Source organism: Globicephala melas, chromosome 3 (assembly GCF_963455315.2).
Source record: "Globicephala melas chromosome 3, mGloMel1.2, whole genome shotgun sequence".
Lineage (NCBI taxonomy): Eukaryota > Metazoa > Chordata > Mammalia > Artiodactyla > Delphinidae > Globicephala > Globicephala melas.
Window position 1 is genome coordinate 161,388,439 of NC_083316.1, and position 23,577 is coordinate 161,412,015.

A 23,577-nucleotide genomic window follows, 5' to 3' on the forward strand; every position below is an offset into this window, starting at 1 on the left:
TGTACCGCATCGTGATTTAGTATTTTTATAGTTTATATTCCATTAAAAGTTATTGCAAGATAATGTCTATAATTCCCTCTGCTATGTAATACATACTTTTTGCTTATCTATTTTATACATAGTAGTTTGTATCTCTCAATTCCATACCCCTAAGTTGCCCCTCCCCCCTCTCCTCCCCCTCTGGTAACCACTAGTTTGTTTTCCACATTTGTGAGTCTGTTTCTGTTTTGCTATATACGTTCATTTGTATTATTTTTTAGATTCCACACATAAGTGATATCCTACAGTATATGTCTTTATCTGACTTATTTCACTAAGCATAATATTCTCTAGGTCCATCCATATTTCTGCAAATGGCAGAATTTCATTCTTTTTATGGCTGAGTAATATTCCATTTTACATATATATATATATATATATATATATATCACATCTTTTTTATCCATACGTCTGTTGATGGACACTTGGGTTGCTTCCATACTTTAAACAGTGCTACTGTAACATTGGGGTGCATGTATCTTTTCAAAATAGTGTTTTTGTCTTTTCTGGATATATACCCAGGAGTGGAATTGTTGGATCATATAGCAACTCTGTTTTTAATTTTTTGAGGAACCTCCATACTGTTTTCCATGATGGCTGCACCAATTTACATTCCCACCAACGGTGTACAAGGGTTCCCTTTTCTTTACACCTATTTGTTATTTGTAGACTTTTTGACAATAGCCATTCTGACAGGTATGATGTGATATCTCATTTTGGTTTTGATTTGCATTTATCTAATAAATAGGGATACTGAGCATCTTTTCATGTGCCTGTTAGCCATCTGTCTGTCTTTGGAAAAATGTCTGTTCAGGTCTTCTGCCCATTTTTTGATTGTGCTGTTTTTGTTGTTTTCTAAGAGTTCAGCTTTTTATTGAGCATGTTACGAAAGAGGTTTAGTCAAAAAGACCAAAGCCCATGTCATCATCAGACTCCTCACATTATTCTTTCTTTGCTTCCACTTTCTTCTCCTCAGCTGGGGCGGCAGTGGTGGAGGGGGCAGGTCCACTAGCCCCTACATTGCAGATGAGGCTCACCATGTTGACATGGGTCAGAACCTGTGCAAACAAGCCTGGCCAGAAAGGTTCAGCATTTACATCGGCTGCTTTAATGAGGGCATTGATCTTATCCTCCGTGATCTTCACCTCATTGTCATGCAGGATGAGGGCTGAGTAGGTGCAGGAGTAGGTGCAGGTGGGCTACAAGGCAGTGGAGGCCACAGTGCAAGTGAGTGCTAGGTGTGGTACTGCCTGGCATGATGCTAGTTGCTGGTCCCCAATGCGGGCCTTAGCTTCCTCTGAAGGGCTGAGCCACCTTAGCGTAGCTGAAGAAAGTAGGCTGTTTCTTTGGGGGTTTTGTTTTTTTGTTTTTTGGGGGGTTTTTTAATTGAAGTATAGTTGATTTACAATGTTGTGTTAATTTCTGCTGAAATCACCAAAAGTCAAAAGTGAATCAGTTATATATATATGTATATATATATATATATATTCTTTTTGATATTCTTTTCCATTATGATTTATCATAGCATATTGAATATAGTTCCCTGTGCTATACAGTAGAACCTTGTTGTTTATCCATTCTATATATAATAGTTTGCATCTGCGAATCCCAAACTCCCAATCCATCCCTCCTCCACACCCCAATCCCCCTTGGCAACCACAAGTCTTTTCTCTATGTCTGTGAATCTGTTTCTATTTCATAGGTAAGTTCATTTGTGTCATATTTTAGATTCCATATATGAGTGATATCATATGGTATTTGTTTTTCTCTTTCTGACTTTCTTCACATAGTATGATAATCTCTAGGTCCACCCATGTTGCTGCAAATGGCATTATTTCATTTTTTATGGCTGAGTAGTATTCCATTGTATATATGTACCACATCTTCTTTATCCATTCATCTGTTGATGGATATGTAGGTTATTTCCATGTCGTGGCTATTGTAAATAGTGCTTCTATGAACATTGGGGTATGTGTGTCATTTCAAATTAGAGTTTTCTCTGGATATATGCCCAGGAGTGGGATTGCTGAATCATATGGTAGCTCTTTTTAGTTTTTTAAGGAACCTCCATACTATTTTCCATAGTGGCTGCACCAACTTACATTCCCACCAACAGTGTAGGAGGGTTCCCTTTTCTCCACACCCTCTCCATCATTTGTTATTGTAGACTTTTTAATGATGGCCATTCTGACTGGTGTGAGGTGGTACCTCATTGTAGTTTTGATTTGCATTCTCTAATAATTACTGGTGTTGAGCATATTTTCATGTGCCTTTGGCCATCTGTATGTCTTCTTTGGAGAAATGTCTATTTAGTTCCTCTGCCCATTTTTTGATTGGGTTGTTTGGGTTTTTTGATACTGAGTTGTATGAGCTGTTTATATATTTGGAATATTAACCTCTTGTTGGTCATATCATTTGCAAATATTTTCTTCCATTCAGTAGGTTGTCTTTTCATTTTGTTGGTGGTTTCCTTTCCTGTGCAAAAGCTTTTACGTTTAATTAGGTTCCATTTGTTTATTTTTGTTTTTATTTCTTTTGCCTTGAGAGACAAATCCAAAAATATATATATCTACAATTTATGTCAGAGAGTGTTCTGCCTATGTTCTCTTCTAGGAGTTTCATGGTTTCAGATCTTAAATGTAGGTCTTTAATCCATTTTGTGTTTATTTTTGTATACGGTATGAGGAAATGTTCTAATCTCATTGTTTTACATGTAGATGTCCAGTGCTGAGGGACCTAGTCTTTAATGTTAACTTTTGATCATTCCTATTCTACCCAGCACTCTAGCGTCAAAACTTATGTAATTAAGCACAAAATTAATCAAGGCACTCTATGGTCTGGATATAGTAGCATGAAACAAGTTCTTACAATTCTGGTGCTTTTAGGTTTGTGGGGAAAGAAACACTGTTAACAAACAATAAAATTTGGTTTATAAATCAGAAGTAAGATATTAAAAATTCAGTATCCCCACATACAATATTCATTTTTAATATTTTGCCTCATCTCTTTTCCTATTTGAAAGTAACATACTCTGACTCCCATATAACGTTTGACATTTGGCAACATCTTGTGAGGGTCTGTGTATATTTAAGGGTGAGGAAGAACCTGGTTTGCTCAGAAGCTTCTGTGGATGCTGGGATTTTGTCATTGCATTGTCTGTCTGCATGATACACTTGGGGTTATCAGTAATTACAACTTGTTTAGATATTTTTGGTTAGGAGTAGAAAGTAAAAGGAGATAATACCTTTTGCTACTTAAAAGAGGGAATTAGGGCTTCCCTGGTGGTGCAGTGGTTGAGGGTCTGCCTGCCGATGCAGGGGACACGGGTCCATGCCCCAGTCCAGGAAGATCCCACATGCTGCGGAGCGGCTAGGCCCATGGGCCATGGCCGCTGGGCCTGCGCGTCCGAAGCCTGTGCTCCGCAACAGGAGAGGCCACAACAGTGAGAGGCCCGCGTACCGCAAAAAAAAAAAAAAAAGAGAGAGGGAATTAGAGCTTGCATTTGTGGGACTTCCCTGGTGGCACAGTGGTTAAGACTCCGTGCTCCCAACGCAGGGGGCTGGGGTTTGATCCCTGGTCAGAGAACTAGATCCCACATGCATGCCACTACTAAGAGTTTGCATACCACAACTAAAGAGCTGGCAAGCCACAACAAGGGAGCCCGCCTGCTGTAATTAAGACCTGATGCAACCTAATTAATTAATTTTTTAAAAAAGAAGTTACATTTGGAAGAGATTTATTGTTAAAACCAGTGATATTTTATTTCTCCCATTTCAAGCCCTGGGCAAAAACCTTATGAAAACATGTAGATGGACTGTTATGGCCCCATTGAACATCTGACTCTGTTGCAATGTCATTAAAATGAATTTTTGGAGCCAGTTCAATTTGTCTTTAGCTTTATAGACATGGCCTTATTTGTATCTATTGCTCTCCCTTTCATGGAAGCATAATAAAGGAAAGAAAAAAACAGCGTCCAATCAATCAGTCAGTCAATCAGAAATAAGAGCTTTGAAAGAAAGTTCACAATGAATGTAAGATAACAGGGGAACCAGAGGTGTGTTGTGTATTTCCTCTATGGAGGGTAGAGGTCTCCATGATTAAGAATGTTATCAGGAATTATTTATGTTGCCACCATCTAATACAAATTAAATTAACACTGTTTCAGGAATTGCTCAGGTATGAATATAAATAGTAGGTGTGATACAGACAGCATCCAGCATTTGTGAGGGCAACAGTAATGATTCCTATTAAAATAAAGGTATATTCACACACATTAAGATAAGTAATATAAGAAAACACTAAAACAGAAAATAAGAAGTGTTGGAAAGAATGTGGAGAAATTAGAACACTTGTGCACTGTTGGTAGGAATATAAAAATGGTACAATCAGTATGGAAAAAGATAAGTAGTTCCTCAAAAAATTAAAAACAGAATCACCATATAATCTAGCAATTTCACTTCTGGGTATATACCCAAAACAGTTGAAAGCAGAATCTCTAAGATATACTTGTAAACCTATCTTTTTAGCATCATTTATTCACACTAGGCAAATGGTGGAAGCAACTCAAATGTACATAGACTTATGAATGGATGATCAAAGGTAGTATATACATACAATGGGATATTATTCAACATTAAAAAATAAGGAAATTCCAACATATGCTACAACATGGATAAAGCTTGAGGACATTATTTTAAGTGAAGTAAGCCATTCATATGAAGACAAATACTGTATGATACCACTTATATGAGGTACCTAAAGAAGTCAAATGCATAGAGATTGAGAGTAGAATGGTGGTTTGCAGGGGAGCGAGCAGAATGGAGGGGGTAGTTGTTTACTGGACATAGAATTTCAATCTTGGAAGATGAAAAGAGTTCTGGAGATCGGTAGTGATAGTCGTACAGCAGTATAAATGTAAATGCCAATAAACTATATACTTGAAAATGGTTAAGATGGTAAATTTTATGTTATGTGTCTTTTACCACAATAATAAAACGTGGGGGAAAATCCACAGGACTGCACAGACCCCATTGGACCCTAAAATGCCACAAAGCCCTAAGCTTCTTTCCTTCTTGTTTACAGCACTAAATCTGTCCATTTTCCTGTGTTCATAAAGGACCTTTTCCAAAGCAGTGCCTTTGACTCTAAGGCTGTCTCTAGATTTGGTCCCCAGGCTTGGCTTACCTACCTCCTCACCTCTTCTCTCCAGACCTTGCAACCCCACTCACTGGCCTAAGTCTCAGGGACTATGTGAAGCCTGTCCTATTGTTTGTTTACGAAAAATTTATTTTAAAAAGTAAAATACTACATTCAACATATTCAACCTAATGGAAAAGAAATCAATAAAGAAGCAAAGTTGGGACTGAAATGTCATGAGAACTGTTGGGGGAAAAAAGGTAAAATGCAGGTGTAATATAAATACTCATATAATGGGTAAAATAATCCAATCAAGAGTCAGAAAAAAAAAGTCAGAAATTATCACCGTATGTTTAAGACAAAAAAAAAAAAGAGGCAACTATATGCTCTCCATAGGAAATGCTTTTAAATTCAAAGATGCAAAAAGATTGAAAGTAAAAGGATCAGAAAAAGATATATATGTAAATACACCCACCAGAAAGCTGGAGAGACTCTCCTAATACCAGGAGGGAAAAAGACTTTAAAAGAAAAAATATTACTAGAGATATAGAAGGCTGTATCATGAAAAAGTCAATTCATCAGGAAGCTATAACATTTATATGTGCATTTAATAACAGAGTGCCAAAATAAATGAAGCAAAAGAGAAATGAAGGGAAAAACAACAGTAAATGGAGACTCCAGTATCACTTTGAATATTATATACACAACTAGGCAAAATATCAACACAGAAATAAAAGACTTGTAAAACACTATAAATTAAGTACACCTTACGTGTCTGCAGAACACTGCACCCAACAACAACAGAATATATATTCTTCAGAAGTGCATATGAAACCTCCAGGGTAGAACAAATGCTAGGACATAAACTTCACTAAATTTAAAATACTAAGAATAAATACTTTTATGGTCTGTGACAAAAATGGAATGAAATTAGAAATCAATAACTTAGGAAAAACTGGAGAAATTCACAAATATGAAAAAAATACTCGTAAATAACCAATGTGTCAAAGAAGAAATACATACAGAAGTGAGGAAATGTCTCAAACCAATAATCTCACCTTCCACCTTATCACACTTGAAAGGATGGGCACCAACACACCCCCCCCCCATGAGATGAAGGAAATAAAAAAGAGCAGAAAGTAGAGAATAGAAACAGCATATAGAAATCAGTGAAATCAAAAGTGAGGTGTTTGAATAAAATTGACAAATCTTTAGCTAAACTGACTGAAAGAAAAAGAAGACTCAAATTCCGAAAATCGGACAGAAGGAAAGACTATTCCACCAACCTTACAGCAATAAAAAGGATTATAAAGGAATTCAATGAACAGTATGGCAACAAATTAGATAATTTAGATGAAATAGACAAACTCCTAGAAATATACATCCTGCAGAAAATAACTCAAGAAAAAAATAGAGTTTCTGACTATACGAGTGACGTGGTTGAATTACTAAGCAAAAACTACTCAAAAGGAAAGCCCAGGCCCAAATGGCTTCACCATAGAATTCTCCAAATCATTCATAGGTTTAATATGATTCTTCAGAAACCCTCCCCACAAATAGAATCAACACAACACTTCAAACTCATTCTATCAGACCAGTATTACCCTTACTTTAAAACCAAAGGTATTATTAAAAAATGAAGAAACCAATTTTCCTTGTGAAAATGGATGCCAAAAAAATCAACCATACTAGAAAACCTAACCTAACCCAGCATCATCTAACCACAAATATACAGCGTGACTAAGTTGGATTTACTTCAGGGATGCTAGGTTGTGTTAATATCTCAAAATCAACTTAGGCAATATAATGTATTAATACAGTAATAAGCAAAAGTGTCATGATCGCCTCAGTAGACTCATAGAAAGTACAGTTGACCCTTGAACAACATAGGTTTGAACTGCACAGGTCCACTTATATGCAGATCTTTTCCAAAAAATATATTGGAAAAAACTTTGGAGATTTGCAACAATTTGAAAAAACTTGCAGATGAACCATGTAGCCTGGAAATATTGAAAAAATTAAGGAAAAGCTAGGTATGTCATGAATCTATTAAATGTAGATACTAGTCTATTTGATCATTTACTACCACAAAATATACACACATCTATTATAAAATGTTAAAACTTATCAAAACTTATGCAGTACGCCTGAAACTAACACAACATTGTAAATCAACCATACTCCAATAAAATTTTTTTAAAAGACTAGTAATACAAAAAAAAAAAAACCTTATTCACACACAGACCATACATAGCACCATTTGCAATTGAGAGAAATGTAAACAAACAGAAACATGCCATATTAAAACTACATAAAATTAACTGTAGTATATACTCTACTATTTGAATAATTTTGTAGCCACCTCTTGATGCTATTTTGGTGAGCTCAAGTGATGTGAGTATCCATAAAATGTCATGTGATGCTAGTTCCCTGGTGGTCTAGTGGTTAGGATTCGTTGCTTGCACTGCAACGAATTGAACCCGTGGTCTGGGTTCAATCCCTGGTCAGGGAACTGAGATCTCACAAGCCGCATGGTGCAGCCAAAAATAAAAAAACTTATGTGATGCTAATCATCTCTATGTGTGCAGTTTGTCTCTCCAGTGAATTGCATATGGCAGTAAAAAATGTTCTTTTTTGGTTCTTGAGTATTTTTCATCGTGTTCAGTGCAATACTGTAAACCTTGAATAACACCATGGGACCCATGGAAAGTGCCACTAATGATGCTGGAAGTGCTCCCAAGAAGCAGAGAAAAGTCACTGTTAACAAGTCCAAGCTCATACTGCTTGCTAAACGACAGGCCAACAAATCAAGAGATTAGTTGTGGGGGCAAGGAATAGCTACTTTATTTTGGAAGCCAGCAGACCAAGAAGATGGTGGACTAGTATCCCAAAGAACCATCTTCCCTGAGTTAGAATTCAGGCTTCTTTTACACGAAAAGGGAAGGGGATAAATTCAAACGTTTCCTGGTTCCAGTCAGACTCTGAAGGGAATGTGTTAACTTCTTCCTTCCTGCATCCATTCACAGGTAAGCCTCGCCAGGATGTTTTCTGTGAGCTAAACAAAGGTATTTTAGCTTAACGCTCATTACATGGGAGGCAGGGTTCCCAGAGATGGACCATTATGTATACTTTAAGCTTGTAGGCAACATCCCTTTAGTGATTAACTTGTAGCAAAAGCAATAGAATAGCAAGGTAAAAGTAAAAGAAACAGATCCAATATGGAGTCAGATTTGTTCTTCCCTATTATATCATGACATTACAAGAAAAAGTTGAATTGCTTGATATATATTGTAATTTAGGTCTGTAGCTGCAGTTGCTTTCCATTTCAAGAAAAATGAGTCCAACATAAGGACCATAGTAAAAAAAAAAACAGAGAAGGGTATTCCTTAAGCCATTGCTGCCACTATGCCAGCAGGTATGGAAATCTTGCACGTTTTATGAAATACTTTTTTTTAAATTTATTTTATTGTATTTTATTTTATTTTTTGGCTGCATTGGGTCTTTGTTGCTGCGCGTGGGCTTTTCTCTGCTTGTGGCGAGCAGGGGCTACTCTTTGTTGCCGTTCATGGGCTTCTCACTGCGGTAGCTTCTCTTGTTGCAGAGCACAGGCTCTAGGCACGTGGGCTTCAGTAGTTGTGGCACTCAGGCTCAGTAGTTGTGGCGCACAAGCTTAGTTGCTCCGCAGCATGTGAGATCTTCCCAGACCAAGGCTCGAACCCATGTCCCCTGCATTGGCAGGTGGATTCTTAACCACTGTGCCACCAGGGAAGTCCCAAGACTGCCTTTTAAAGTTCTTTTGGTATTGGAGAATGCCCCTGATGACCCAGAACCCCACGAGTTCAACACTGAAGGCATCAAAGTGGTCTACTAGCCCCCAAACACAAGGTCTCTAATTCAGCCTCTAGATCAGGCAGTCATAAGGACTTTTTTTTTAAATGTCTATTTATTTATTTGGCTGTGCCGGGTCTTAGTTCCGGCACGCAGGCTCTTCATAGCGGCATGCAGTGTCTTTTAGTTACGGCCTGCAGGATCTTTAGCTGTGGCATGTGGGATCTAGTTCCCTGACCAGGGATCGAACCCAGGCCCCCTGCATTGGGAGCACGGAGTCTTAGCCACTGGACCACCAGGAAAGTCCCCATAAGGACCTTTAAGTCTCATTATACACACCACTCTATGAAAAGGATTGTCAATGCTATGGAAGAGAACTCCAAAAGAGAGAACATCATGAAAGCTTGGAAGTATTGCACCATCAAAGATGCCATCATTGTTATAGAAAAAGCTGTGAAATCCCAAACAAATTCCTGCTGGAGAAAACTGTGTCCAGATGTTGTACATGACCCCACAAGATTTACGACAGAGCAAATCAAGGAAATCATGAAAGAGATTGTGGGTATGGCAAAAAAAATTCGGTGGGGGGGTGAAGGGTTTCAAGATATGGATTTTGGAGAAATTCGAGATCTAGTAGACACCACACCAGAGGAATTAAAAGATAAATTGATGGAGATGAGTGCTTCCAAATCATTGCCAGACGATGAAGATATAGAAGCAGTGCCAGAAACAAACTGACATTAGACAATCAAAGAGTTTCAGTTATTCAAGACTACTTTTGGACTTCCTTGGTGGCGCAGTGCTTAAGAATCCTCCTGCCAATGCAGGGGGAACGGATTCAATCCCTGGTCTGGGAAGATCCCACATGCTGCGGAGCAGCTAAGCCTGCACGCCACAACTACTGAAGCCCCCGTGCCTAGAGCCTATGCTCCAAAACAAGAGAAGCCATTGCATTGAGAAGCCCACGCACGGCAATGAAGAGTAGCCCCTGCTCGCCACAACCAGAGAAAAGCCCACGCTCAGCAACAAAGACTAAACGCAGCCAAAAAAAAAAAAAAAAAGACTGCTTTTGACTTCTTTTTGACATGGACCCTTCTATGATACAGGCACTGAAACTAAAGCAAATGGTGGAAGAAGAATTGGTACTATAGAAACATTTTTTTAGAAATGAATGAAATATTTTTAGAGAAATGAAACATTTTTAGAGAAATGAATAAGCAAAAGAGTCAGACAGAAATTATAATGTATTTCCATAAAATTACACCTCTCCTGCCTTCCCTTCCACCTTCTCCACCTCTTCCACCTTTGCCATCCCTCAGAGAGTTAGACCACCCCCTCCTATTCAGTCTACTCAATGTGGAGACAAGGATGAAGACCCTTTATGATGATTCACTTCTACTTAATGAATAGTAAATATTCATCATACTGTACAGTTAATCAACTTTATTGTATATGTGTGTGAATGTCTTCATGTGAAAATCTAATAACTGTGTGGCAAGAACTCTATGTTTTTGTGTCATTATTTTCATCATCTCTTAATTATTATCATCTCAAGACTTGTAAGGAAGTGGAAAGCCTATCCTTACCTAGGTATAAAGTGAGTGATATTTAATATAAAATTAGTGATGTGTAAATTTTATTACTGTTTTATAACTTTGCTTTCAAAGAATTACATTACCATACAGTATGCTCCTCTCTCGTAACTGGAGAAACTGCATATCAGCCTATGATCACAGGTAAGTGGTTTTTTCAAAAAATGGAACAACGTTTTCAATACTGTATTATGAATATGACCATAATACATGATAAAAATTTTATAATGATTCATTCATTAGTTATAGGCTAGGATACCATGAAGCAACTGTATCCATTACACGAGGCTACCATAAAGCAATCATATTGCCATTTCTTCATTATCAGTGCATGAATCATTATAATTATGAATTTCTTTTTCACATTATCTTTTCATTTTTGATGTCGTGTTAGTAATACATATAACATCACAGCGTTTTGTATCATATAAGACAATATTGATGGAGGTACTGATAGACAATTCATCTTGTAAACAGAAAACAAACTTATGGTATTGATAAATACAGTACAGTACTGTAAATGTATTTTCCTTATGAGTTTCCTAATAATATTTTATTTTCTCTTGCTTACTTTCCTGTAATAATACAGTATACAGTCATATTACATACAAAATATGTGCTAATCAGCTCTTTATGTTATCTGGTCAACAGTAGTCTATTAATAAAGTTTTAGGGGAGTCAATAGTTATATGTAGATTTTTGACTGCCTGGGGACAGCACCTCTAACCCCTGCATTGTTCAAGGGTCAGCTGTAGTTGACAACCTACAGCACCCTCTCATGATAAAAACCCTCAGCAAACCAGGTATTGATAGAAATTTCCTTCACATGAAAATGAGCATCGATGAAAAAAATCACAGCTGATATTATATTTAATTGGTGAAAAACTGGATGCTTTCCCCTGAATATCAGGAAGGAAACAATGATATCTGCTCTTATCATTTCTATTTGACAATACCCTGGGGGTTTTAGCCAGGACAATTGTGCAATGAATAAATGAATGAAAAGGAAATAAAATGAATCCAGGTTGGATAAGAGAAAGTAATGCTGTCTCTACATGTAGATGATGTATCCTGTAAATAGAAAACTCTATAAGGAATCCACTTTTTTAAAAAAAATATTAGAAATGATAATCGAGTTTGGCAAGGTTGTAGGGTACAAGATCAATATATAAAAATACATTCTATTTCTAATCACTTGCAACAAAAAATCTGAAAATGAAATTTAAAAAACAAATCCATTCACAAGAGCATAAAAATGAATAAAATAGGGGAGAGGGATAAATTGGGAGATTGGGATTGACATTTAAATGCTACTATGTATAAAATAGATGGCTAATAAAAGCCTACTGTATAGCACAGGAAACCCTGCTCAATACTCTGTGATGGCCTATATGGGAAAATAATCTAAAAAAAGAGTGGATATATGTATAACTGATTCACTTTGCTGTACACCTGAAACTAACACAACATTGTAAATCAACTGTACCGCAATAAAAATGAATAAAATAGTTAGGACTAAATTTAACAAAAGAGATACCAAGCAAAAACTCCAAAATCCACAAAAGGTTGAGCAAAGTTAAAGATCTAATTACATGGTATAACCTCCCATGTACGTACATTGGAAGACAATATTTTGAGATGGCAATACTCCTCCAAATGATCCACAGATTGAGTGCAATCTCTGTCAGAATCCCAACTGACTTCTTTATAGAAATTGTTAAACTGTTTCAAAAATTCAGATAGAATTGCAAGGTATCCAGAATAACCAAAACAATGAAAGCAAAAATCAAGTAGGAGGACTCACATTTCCTTATTTCAAAACTTTCTGCTGAACAGTGGTAATGAAGGTAGTGTGGTAATGACACAGGGATGGACATATAAATCATTGGAATAGAATGAGATTTCATAAATAAACCCATCCGTCTGTGGTCAACTGGTTTTCAAACACAATGCCAAGAATGGGAAAAGAATATTATTCTTAAAAGTTGGCACTGGGACGAGTGGATAGCCACATGCAAAAGAATGAAGTGGATGTTTACATCACAGCACATACAGTAATTTACCAAAATGGATCAAAGACCTAAACATAAGAGGTTAAAACTTAATACTCTTAGAAAAAATGTAGAGATTTCCCTGGAGGTCCAGTGGTTAAGACTCTGCACTTCCACTGCAGGGGCCACAGGTTCAATTCTTGGTCCTTGAACTAAGATCCTCGCATGACCAGTGGCGCGGCCAAAATATATATGTATATGGAGGATAATATTCATGACCTTGGATTTGGCACAAAATTATTCAAGATGACACCAAAAAAAAAGACAACTTGAATTTAATCAAAATTATTAACTTTTGTACTTAAGAGTATACTATCAAAAAGGTGAAAACACACATTGGGACCCAAGTTTACTATTGTGGGAATATAGAATGGTGCAGCCACTTTATTTATTTATTTTTAATTAATTTATTTACTTACTTATTTTTGGCTGCATTGGGTCTTCCTTGCTGTTCGCGGGCTTTCTTTAGTTGCAGCGAGCAGGGGCTACTCTTCGTTGCGGTGTGTGGTCTTCACATTGTGGTGGCTTCTCTTGTTGTGGAGCCCGGGCTCTAGGCACGCGGGTTTCAGTAGTTGTGGCACTCGGGTTCAGTAGTTCTGGCACACGGGCTTAGTTGCTCCGCAGCATGTGGAATCTTCCCGGACCAGGGCTCGAAGCCGTGTCCCCTGCATTGGCAGGTGGATTCTTAACCACTGCGCCACCAGAGAAGCCCGGTGCAGCCACTTTAGAAAACAGTATGGCATGGGAATTCCCTGGCAGTCCAGTGGTTAGGACTCCGCGCTTTCACTGCTCGGGGCCTGGTTCTATCTCTGGTCAAAGAACTAAGATCCTGCAAGCCGGGCAATGCGACCAAAACACGCGTGCACACACACACACACACACACAAAATCCCCACAAAAACAAACAAACAAACAAAAAACAGTATAGCAGTTCCTCAAAAATTATATTCAAAGTTACCATGTGATCCAGCAATACTGTTTCTGGGTATGTACTCCCAGGACTCAGATACTTCTACACCCATGTTCACAGGAATGTTATTCATGAGCCAAAAGGTGGTAGCAACACGTGTCCATCAAAAATGAATGGATAACAAAATTTAGTATATACATAGAATGGAATTTTATTCAGATTTAGAAAGAAAGGAAATTCTAACATATGCTGTAACATGGGTGAAACGAGAACATCATGCTAAGTGAAATAAGCCAGTCAAAAATGGACAACTACTATATGAATCCACTTGTATGAAGTACTTAGAATAGTGAAATTCATAGAGACAGAAAGTAGAATGGTGGTTGGTAGGGCCTGGGAGAAAGGGAAGTGGGAGATGTTGTTTAATATGTTTAGATTTTCAGTTTTGAAAGATGAAAACACTTCTGAGATTGATTTCCCAATGTCAGTGTACTTCTCACTACTGAACTGGACATTTAAGATGTAAACTTCATAGTATGTGTTAAAAGTTAAAATTTTAAAGCAAGAGAAGGAAAACACAGCCCACAGAATGGAAGAAAGTTTTGCAAATAAAATATCTAAGGGATTTGTATTGAAGGTGTATAAAGAACACTAATAACTCAGTAAGAAGTCAACTAACCCAATTTTAAAATATGAAAGAATGTAAATAGACATTTTTAAAGGAAAATGTACAAATGGTCAAGAACATATTAAAAGATGCTTGCACTAGCCATCAGAGAAATTCAAATCAAAACCCCAATGAGAGGGACTTCCCTGGTGGTGCAGTGGTTAAGACTCCATGCTCCCAATGCAGGGGGCTGGGGTTCAATCCCTGGTCAGGGAACTAGATCCCACATGCATGCCACAACTAAGGAGCCCATCTGCCGCAGATAAGAGCCGGTGCAACCAAATAAATAAATATATTTTAAAAAATGAGATACCACTTCACAACCACGAGGATAGCTAGAGTTAAAAAAGTGAGATAATAAAATTTTTGTGGATGATATGGGAAAATTGGAACCCTCAACCACTGCCGGTGGGAATATAAAATGGTGCAACAACTTTGGAAAACAAATCTGGCAATTCCTCGGAAATTAAACCTAGAATTACCATAGGACCCATCACTTCATTCCTAGGTATATGCCCAATAGAAATGAAAATATGTCCAAACAAAAACTTGTACACGAAAGTTTATTGTAACGTTATTCATAATAGCCAAAAGGTGGAAACAAACTAAATGTCCATTAAGAAATGAGTAAATAAAGAAAATGTGTTTTACGCATACAGTGGAATATTATTCAGCCATAAAGATGAATGAGGTATCCATACATGCTACCACATAGAAATTCCTTGAAAAAGTTATGCTAAGCAACTGAAGTTAATTACAAAGATAATACTGCATATGATTCCATTCGTATATAACTCCAGAACAGGGAAATCTGTAGAAACAGAAAGATTAGAGGTTGCCTACAACTCTGGCTTGGAGGAGGAAGATGGGAAGATAGGGAAGTGATACCTAAAGGGTACCGGGGTTTCTTTTAGAGGTGACAAAAATGTTCAAAAATTGTGGTGCTGATTGAACATATCTGTGAATGTACTGAAAAACATTGACTTGTACACATTAAAGGGATGCAGTGTATGGTATGTGTATTTTACCTCAATAAAACTATTCAGATAAATAAATGCATTAGAAGTTTTGAACCAATGTGTTAAGAATATTAAAAGTTTTCAAGTATATCCCACATTTCCAAAACTTATTGTGTTTTATATATATATAATGTTCGATGTCAATTATACCTCGTTTGGTTTTTTTTGGTTTTGTTTTTGTTTTTGTTTTGCGGTACCGGGCCTCTCACTGTTGTGGCCTCTCCCGTTGCCGAGCACAGGCTCTGAACGCGCAGGCTCAGCGGCCATGGCTCACGGGCCCAGCCACTCCGCGGCATGTGGGATCTTCCCAGACCGGGGCACGAACCCGTGTCCCCTACATCGGCAGGCGGACTCTCAACCACTGTGCCACCAGGGAAGCCCCTGTTTGTTTGTTTGTTTGTTTTTTAATTTATTTTTGGCTGCATTGGGTCTTCTTTGCTGCCCGCGGGCTTTCTCTAGTTGCAGCGCACGGGCTTCTCAATGCGGTGTCTTCTCTCATTGCAGAGCACGCGCTCTAGGTGCTCGGTTTTCACTAGTTGTGGCAGGTAGTCTTCAGTAGTTGTGGCACAGGGCCTTAGTTGCTCCGCGGCACCAGGGATCGAACCCGTGTCCCCTGCATTGGCAGGTGGATTCTTAACCACTGTGTCACCAGGGAAGCCCCCAAAACTTATTGTTTTTTGTTATATCTGTAAAAATAGTAACTAGGGGCTTCCCTAGTTGCACGCAGCAACGAAGACCCAATGCAGCCAAAAATAAATAAATAAATTTATAAAAAAATAGTAACTGGATTGCCTTAGGGATATCATAGCCGTTTACATTTCAAAATTTCTAGGCACACACTCTGAAACTAAAATAAATTTCCTTCTAGTGTAAAATGTATACCTGAGAGTATTGTTGAACACATCTCGCAAATTATGATTGGTGGGAGAAGAGTCCCTGTTCCCAGGCAAGGGCTGCAGGGTTCAAACTTCCCACCAGAGTCAAGTGCTTGGGAGGCCAGGGGATTCTCTAGCTAAAATACCACATGTGTGGAGAGGTAAAAGTGACGGCCTCAACGCTGTCAACAAAGATAAAAATGGAGCCAGACTCTTTATCACACATGGTGAGGTCATTTTTCAGTGTGTTTGTAAACAAGGGTCACAGTATCCCGAGTGGCCTCACAGTCTAGGCCAAGTATTGCCCTGTGGAGGTCCGCAAACCCTCTTTTCCCAGTTGGCCTGACCAGGGCGCCCCTCTTGCTTTGGATAAGGACGTCGGTTGTTCCGGAATCTTACTCGGGAGTTCCCTGAGCACACCTGTGTCCCCACATTCTGAAAGTTTTGAGGAAGCCGCCACTGTCCCTCTAGGGCCAGTGACAAGTGTGGTTTAAAGGCAAACGTCGCTGGGGCTTCCCTGGTGGCGCAGTGGTTGAGAGTCCGCCTGCCGATGCAGGGGACACGGGTTCCTGCCCCGGTCCGGGAAGATCCCACATACCGCGGAGCGGCTGGGCCCGTGAGCCATAGCCGCTGAGCTATGTGACCTCCTGACCTGTTGTCACTCAGGAGAAAGGGGGGCGGGTGCTTGCGAACTGCCCAATCAGGGGCGCAGCAGGGGAAAGTGGGCGGGCCACGCTCTGCAAACTGCGTGGACGCTCGTGGCCACGATTTGCGTGGAATCTCGTCTGCGTTTACGTGTCTCAGGTGTGTCTGCTGCAACGTAAATACGGGCTGCACGGGCCGCGGGAGTCTATGGGAAGACGCCGGAGGAGCCCAAAGCCGGGAAATGGTGAGTGTGCTGGGCCAGGTGTCCCAGGACAGGGAGGAGGGACAGTCTGAACCGGCCGTGGCGGGACGTGGGCCTCCCGACGCGGTAAACTCAGGAGTCTGCGGACCCAAAATCGCAGGGGACGCCGTTCAGACCTCATTCCCTCCGGCTGTCGCAGTGGCGGGGCTGGGTCGGCAGCCGGGACCCCTGGCGTCCTGTCCCGTCACTGCAGGCGGTGACTTAAGCCTGGAGCCTCTCTGGGCAGCTCTTCGCCCACAGCCCCGCGACTCGTCTAGAATGTGTGGTGACCCTGGGGAGGGTTATCAGGGGACAATCGTGATTCCGTCTCCGTGGTTCGTGCGTGGGAGGAGCTGTGGCCTGTGGGGTCCCAGTCCCTCCTTTCTCCCCAGGGGGCACTCGTTTTCTCCTGAGTTTTCCAAATGTTTGGAGAGCAGGGTCTCAAATCCAGGATCCAGACTAATTTCCAGATTAGCCCTTCTTAAAACTGGCAATAAATCCCTAAATTTCCACATCCCTCCCTCATTCCCACAGCCAACTTTCCGTCTTCAATTTAGAGCATCATTATCAACTCTTCGTTCTCCCTGGTGTATTTCAAACAGACCCAATATTTTAATTGTTTATCCTTTTTCTTTGTTTAAAAAATTATTTATTTTTGGCTGTGTTGGGTCTTCATTGCTGCACGCGGGCTTTCTCTAGTTGCGGCGAGCAGGGGCTACTCTTGGTTGCGGCACATGGGCTTCTCATTGCAGTGGCTTCTCTTGTTACGGAGCATGGGCTCTAGGCGCATGGGCTTCAGTTGTGGCTCACAGGCTCAGTAGTTGTCACTCGCCGGCTCTAGAGCACAGGCTCAGTACTTGTGGCGCTCGGGCTTAGTTGCTCCGCGGCATGTGGGATCTTCCCGGACCAGGGCTCGAACCCGTGTCCGCTGCATTGGCAGGAGGATTCTTAACCGCTGCGCCACTAGGGAAGTCCCTATCCTTTTTCTAAAGAGTCATGAGTGGCTCTTTTTTAAGGATTTATACTTGCTGTGGATATTTTTCCATGAAAGGAAATCTGAGAATAACCACCAGGAACTGAAACCAACCACCTGGAACTGAAACCGTATAACTCAGATTGGGGCTTGAACCCATGGTCTTTTAACTGAGATGTCACACCTGGTCTCAGAACTTAATGAAGCTCAGGTCCTTGATGTCTCATCGCAGAAAGAATTCAGTGAGAGACAAAGCGATAGGTAAGAAGTGGACACACTCCACAGAGTGTGGGCCATCTCAGAAGGTGAGAGTGGCACCAGGGTGTGGGGTTGGCCATTTTTATAGGGGTGGATAACTTCATAGGCTAATGAGTGGGAGGGGTATTCCAGCTATTTTGGAGAAGGGGTGGGGATTTCCAGGAATTGGGCCACTGCCCACTTTTTGACCTTTATGCTCGGCCTTGGAACTGTCATGGCACCTGTGAGTGTGTTACAATGAGTGTATACTGAGGCTCAAGGTCTAGTGGAAGTCAACTTGTCCGCCATCTTGGACCTATTATGTTCTAATCAGTTTATGTCCTCAGGCTATGTCATTCTTTTAAAGGTTGTGCCGTGCCCTCTTCCCTCCTGTTTCAGAACTACATTGTATGAAATCCTTGTGCCTCTCCTCAAGGATCTTTCTTGGGCACAGACATCCTATGGGTAGTCCTTTAGGTAGAGTTTCTTCTTTGGAATCGTTCCTGGGTGTTCTCTCCTGTAATCACTTCCCCTCCCTGGGTTTGTCACCCTGGAAAGATTTATTCATGTATGTGAGCCTCAGTTATTCAAAAAATTAAAATTTATGTAAGCAGTGGAGCTTGAACGATAGCATTTTCCAAAGAGGCAAGAAATAGGTGAGTTTCAGAAAAAAGAAAATATTCTTGTATTACATTGCATTAAAAATTCTTGCTTCTTTTTTCTTCCCTCCCTGAGCAGGCGTAGTAATATCCTGAGGTCTGTTCTTTTTGTTTTGGGTTTTTTTTGGGGGGGGCGGGGGGTTGTTCAAATGCAATTCCAGGGCTTAGGCTTGAGGTGTTCAAGTACAGTTTTTTTAAAATTTTTATTGAAATATAGTTGATTTACAATGTGTTAGTTTCAGATGTACAGTCAAGTGATTCAGTCATATATATACATATATACGTGTATATTTATATGTGAATATATGTATATATACTTTTTAGATGCTTTTCTATTACAGGTTATTGATATTGAGTATAGTTCCCTGTGCTATACAGTAGGTCCTTGTTAGTTATCTGTTTTATATATAGTAGTGTGTATATTTTAATCCCAAACTCCTAATTTACCCCCCCATTATGTTTTCATAAAACAGTTTCTTGCTGTGGAAATAATTAATTAATATCATTATTTTATGAGAGTAATAGATACTTATGCGTTTTCTTGTTGAACTAGAAAAAAACCTTACAATTTTCCCCTCCTTTCTACATAAACACTAGGTTTGTGTGATTTTGGTAGATTCTTCAGCCACTGGGGTCATTTAAAATAGCATCTTGTGGTCCAAAGCAATGTGACTGGGAGCAGAGGCCTGAGGTCAGTGACTCAAGGTGAGGCCCCCTTGAGGCTGCAAAGGGAAGTACTTGAAGGCCCAGCTGGTTCTTCCTGGAGAGCCCAGCAGGTGTCCTACCTGCTCACACCCACCATGGAAGGAGCCTTTAATCTAAGAGAAGCTACAGAGCCCTGGAAAGCTGGGGATAACAACTGCACATGGCGGAAAGGGTTTGGGGGGAGATGGGATGGTGATGCCCCTTTTGAGGTTGTAACCGTGGTTCCCGCGGGTCTGTTTCTAGGTATAGGCTGGAGTTGTTGGGTTTTTTTTTTAATATAAATTTATTTATTTATTTTTTGGCTGAGTTGGGTCTTTGTTGCTGCGTGTGGTCTTTCTCTAGTTGCTGCAAGCAGGGGCTACTCTTCTTTGTGGTGCACGGGCTTCTCATTGCGGTGGCTTCTCTTGTTGTGGAGCACGGGCTCTAGGCATGTGGGCTTCAGTAGTTGTGGCTTGCGGGCTCTAGAGTGCAGGCTCAGTAGTTGTGGCGCATGGGCTTAGTTGCTCCACGGCATGTGGGATCTTCCCGGCCCAGGACTCAAACCCTTGTCCCCTGCATTGGCAGGCGGTTTCTTAACCACTGCGCCACCAGGGAAGCCCTAGGTTGGAGTTTTACATCCACAGTGTAGCTGCACTCAGAGTGTAATTTGTTTACATTGAGAAAGTCTGTGACAGGAGTTCTGTGTCCTGGGTTAGGGGTCATGAATTTGGGAGTTCTTTTGGGTCAGAATCTTAAATTGAATTCTACTGAGAGTTTTCTCACTGTGGGAATGGAAGCCTGAAAAAGGGAGTGGTTCCATTATTCCCCAGGGAGAGGAGGGCGTGTGGCGCTCCCAGAGTCCATCCCTGTGGTTGCTCAGGTGCCCCCACCCTCCTTCACCAGGGACTGACCTGGTCCAGCGGTTCTATCTCAACCAGGAGAGGCTAGTGGGTGTTAAACTTTCAAACAGGCTCCTTCTGTCCTGTGAGACGCTGACTGCTTATCTGTGCTGATTCCAATATTTGTGTCTCTTTCCTCTGGATTCTTTTATCCATTGAATAGTGCAGCCCTTTGGCTGTAGTTTCCCTTAGCACTTTGTAATTAATTCCCTGTGTGGGAAATAACATTTTTAGTTTCTTGGGCTTAAAGAAAAATCTCAGTTGATTGAGAGATACGATGTCGGTAAGGCAAGAAAATTGTGGAACTAAATAGAATTTTTGTTCCTTTTAGGGAAGAGAACCTCAAGATGTGAGATGAATGTGTTTACGTTTTCAGGTATGTGTTTCATTTTACATCAGTGTTTGTGCATGTCCTTAGAGAAAATTGAAATTTAAAAGGCAGGGAACTCCCTGGCAGTCCAGTGGTTAGGACTCGTGGCTTTCACTGCTGGTTCAATCCCTGGTCAAGGAAATAAGATCCTGCAAGCCGTGCAGCACAGCCAAGAAAAAAAAAAAGCTAAAGCAATTGATGTAAGGACAGCTAATCAAAGCTTACATACATCTTTGAAAATTCTACTGCATTTAAAGAACTAAACCCAAACCCCTGTTGCATTATAATGTTATATTGATTTCTGAAAATACCACCCTCCCCCATGTGAGATATAGGGAAGGGACAAACTAGGATACATCTTGTCATTTTAGTTAGCAAGGGATTTGAAAATTATGGTTTATACTTTTGTAACCATTAGTGTTCAAAGGAATTAGATCGTAACAATAGTTTCCTATGTACAAAAGTTAAAATTAAAGAAAGACTATTAAATAGTAACACGGGGTGTATATACTTTGCTTATTTTCAAGAAACCTGTGAGATACAAAAGCCTAACTTAAGCAAAGTCACTGCCCACCTATCCTGGTCCCCTCCAGCATTGTTACTCCAGCCACTGCAAATACACAGTTTTAATCATTTCTTGAGCTTCCTGTTAATGTTTCTTTATATAAAAACAAGCCATTGTGAATTCCTATTTTTCATACCCAAGTTTGTCCTTATAATGAGTAGTCAGACTCCACATTTTTGAAACTTGATTGTAGTTGGTATACAATGTTGTGTTAATTTTTGCTGTACAGCAAAGTGATTCAGTTATACATATATACATTCTTTTTCATATTCTTTTCCGTTATGGTTTATCACAGGATATTGAATATAGTTCCCTGTGTTACACAGTAGGACCTTGTTGTTTATCCATTCTATATATCACAGTTTGCATCTGCTCATCCCACATTCCCAGTCCTTCCCTCCCCCAGCCCCCCCCCCCCGCCCCCTTCGCAACCACAAGTCTGTTCTCTGTGTTTGTACAGACTCCACGTTTTTTGATGTTTACCGACAGCTTACGCCTCCCTTCTCTCTTCCCCTTGTGTCCACGCCCGGAAAAGCCGATAACAAAGTCTGTAGTCCTCTGGCATTAGTTTCACATTCCAGCCACACAAGCCCCTGTCTGTGTGCAGAACTCTTATCCTGGCCCAACCCCTGACAAAGATTCTTTGCTTGACCAGAGAATCGTTGGTTCTGACCCTAAACCTTCTCCTGGGCCTATCTGTGTAGTTCCTCATGAAATCCAGTTTTACCAGAAACCCTGCTGCGTCAGTTAAACCGAATTCCCCAGCTGCCCATGTCTGATTGCCTTCTGTATCTGATTGGATTCCTGCACTCCTGCCATTGCTCAGGTGACTTCAGTAAGAATCCTGTTAGGTCAGTTTATCCAGACCCACCAATCCCTGGTTTTTCTTTTAGTAATTTTCCATCCACTGACGCCCCCCACCCTGCTCTCTGGCCATGAATTCCCACTTCCACGTGCTGTATTCAGAGTTGAGCCTAGTCTCATTTCCCCCTGGCTGTGAAATCCCATTGCAGTGGTCTCTGTACCTGTCCCAGGGGTTCTGGATAAAATCTGCTTTACCTCTTTGACAAGTGTCACTGAATATTTTTCCTTTAACATCCCCTAGCCGTGATAAAGATCCAGGCCAGGCTCCTTTCCTTGCTTTCTGGAGCCTTCTCAGAGCTGCTTGAGGGGCCAGCCCTGCCCTCCCCCCAAGAGCGCAATTACGTGGGTCATAGACCTTTTTTTTTGGCCCTACCGGGTGGCATGCAGGATCCTAGTTCCCTGACCAGGGATCGAACCTATGCCCCCTGCACTGGGAGAGCAGAGCCTTAACCACTGGACCACCAGGGAAGTCCCGGTCATAGGCTTTTTCCTACCCTGAGTGTGTGTGTGTGTGTGTGTGTGTGTGTTTGCATGACACACCAGCATCAGTCTCAACATGGAAATCACACCTCTGCAGGTGGCAAGAACAGTTGGTGTGGTGAGCAGCCTGGCCAGACATGACCACCACCCGTGGGTCTGTCTTCTCTTGCTCTGACTCGCTCACCTGCTGTGTTGTCTGGTGGCAGCCGGGGCTGTGGGCTGCTAGGTGCCAGGGACCTCGTGCTGTGAGCTGTGCTGCCTGTGTTGCATTGTTGACCATACGAAGCCTCAGTTTTAGATTCAGCAGAGAGTTGGCAGTTTCAAGAATTCCTAGGCTTTGGGGAGCAGCAGTATGGGATTGGCACCCTCCTTGTATTAGTCCTGGGTTGATATCTTTGCCAGGATTTATCTGTGTGTTAGAGTGAAGCTGTGACAGAGGCAGGCTTGGCCCCGACATCCCCCAGTGAGGGTGAGAGAGAGAGAGAGACTATGCCCTGTGCAAGAGGTGGCTCCACTGAGTGTTGCTCTTGAAAGAACAGTCATTTAAAAAGACAGAAAAAGAGAAGAGAGGGGGAAAGACAGCCAATAGATGGCAGGCTGAATCCGCCCTCCTAATACCAGGGGGCGCACCAGGACCCCTAAGTACCTCTGCTGCTGCCCCTGTCTCTACTGCAACAAAGCTCCTGACCGTCAGAGTTACAGGGGGCAACACCCATGGCATCCTTGTGGCACAGCCAAGGGATTAGTTCACACTGACCTAAACCTGCGGTCCTTAAACCCTATAAAGCAACCTGTTGTCCTGGAGGAGACCCCTATTCCTCATGGCATTAATGTGAGGCCCTCT

General features: G+C 40.9%; 1 protein-coding gene and 1 pseudogene across 2 annotated transcripts in view; one reads left to right on the plus strand and one right to left on the minus strand.

Annotated features, from left to right (window-relative positions):
• Positions 1–935: 935 nt before the first annotated feature.
• Positions 936–9,221, minus strand: LOC115865535 (large ribosomal subunit protein P1 pseudogene; annotated as a pseudogene).
• A 7,649-nt stretch (positions 9,222–16,870) lies between these two features.
• Positions 16,871–23,577, plus strand: part of LOC115865309 (zinc finger protein 791-like) — a 46,443-nt gene continuing 39,736 nt past the window's right edge. Inside the window, exons 1-2 of one of the 2 annotated variants that reach the window (XM_030879973.2) lie at positions 16,871–17,005; positions 20,786–20,830. In XM_030879973.2, coding sequence (XP_030735833.1) covers positions 20,813–20,830 — 18 coding nt within the window. In that variant the 5' untranslated portion in view covers positions 16,871–17,005; positions 20,786–20,812. The remainder of the gene's footprint in view (positions 17,006–20,785; positions 20,831–23,577) is intronic. The other variant, XM_060296965.2, reaches the window with a different exon arrangement.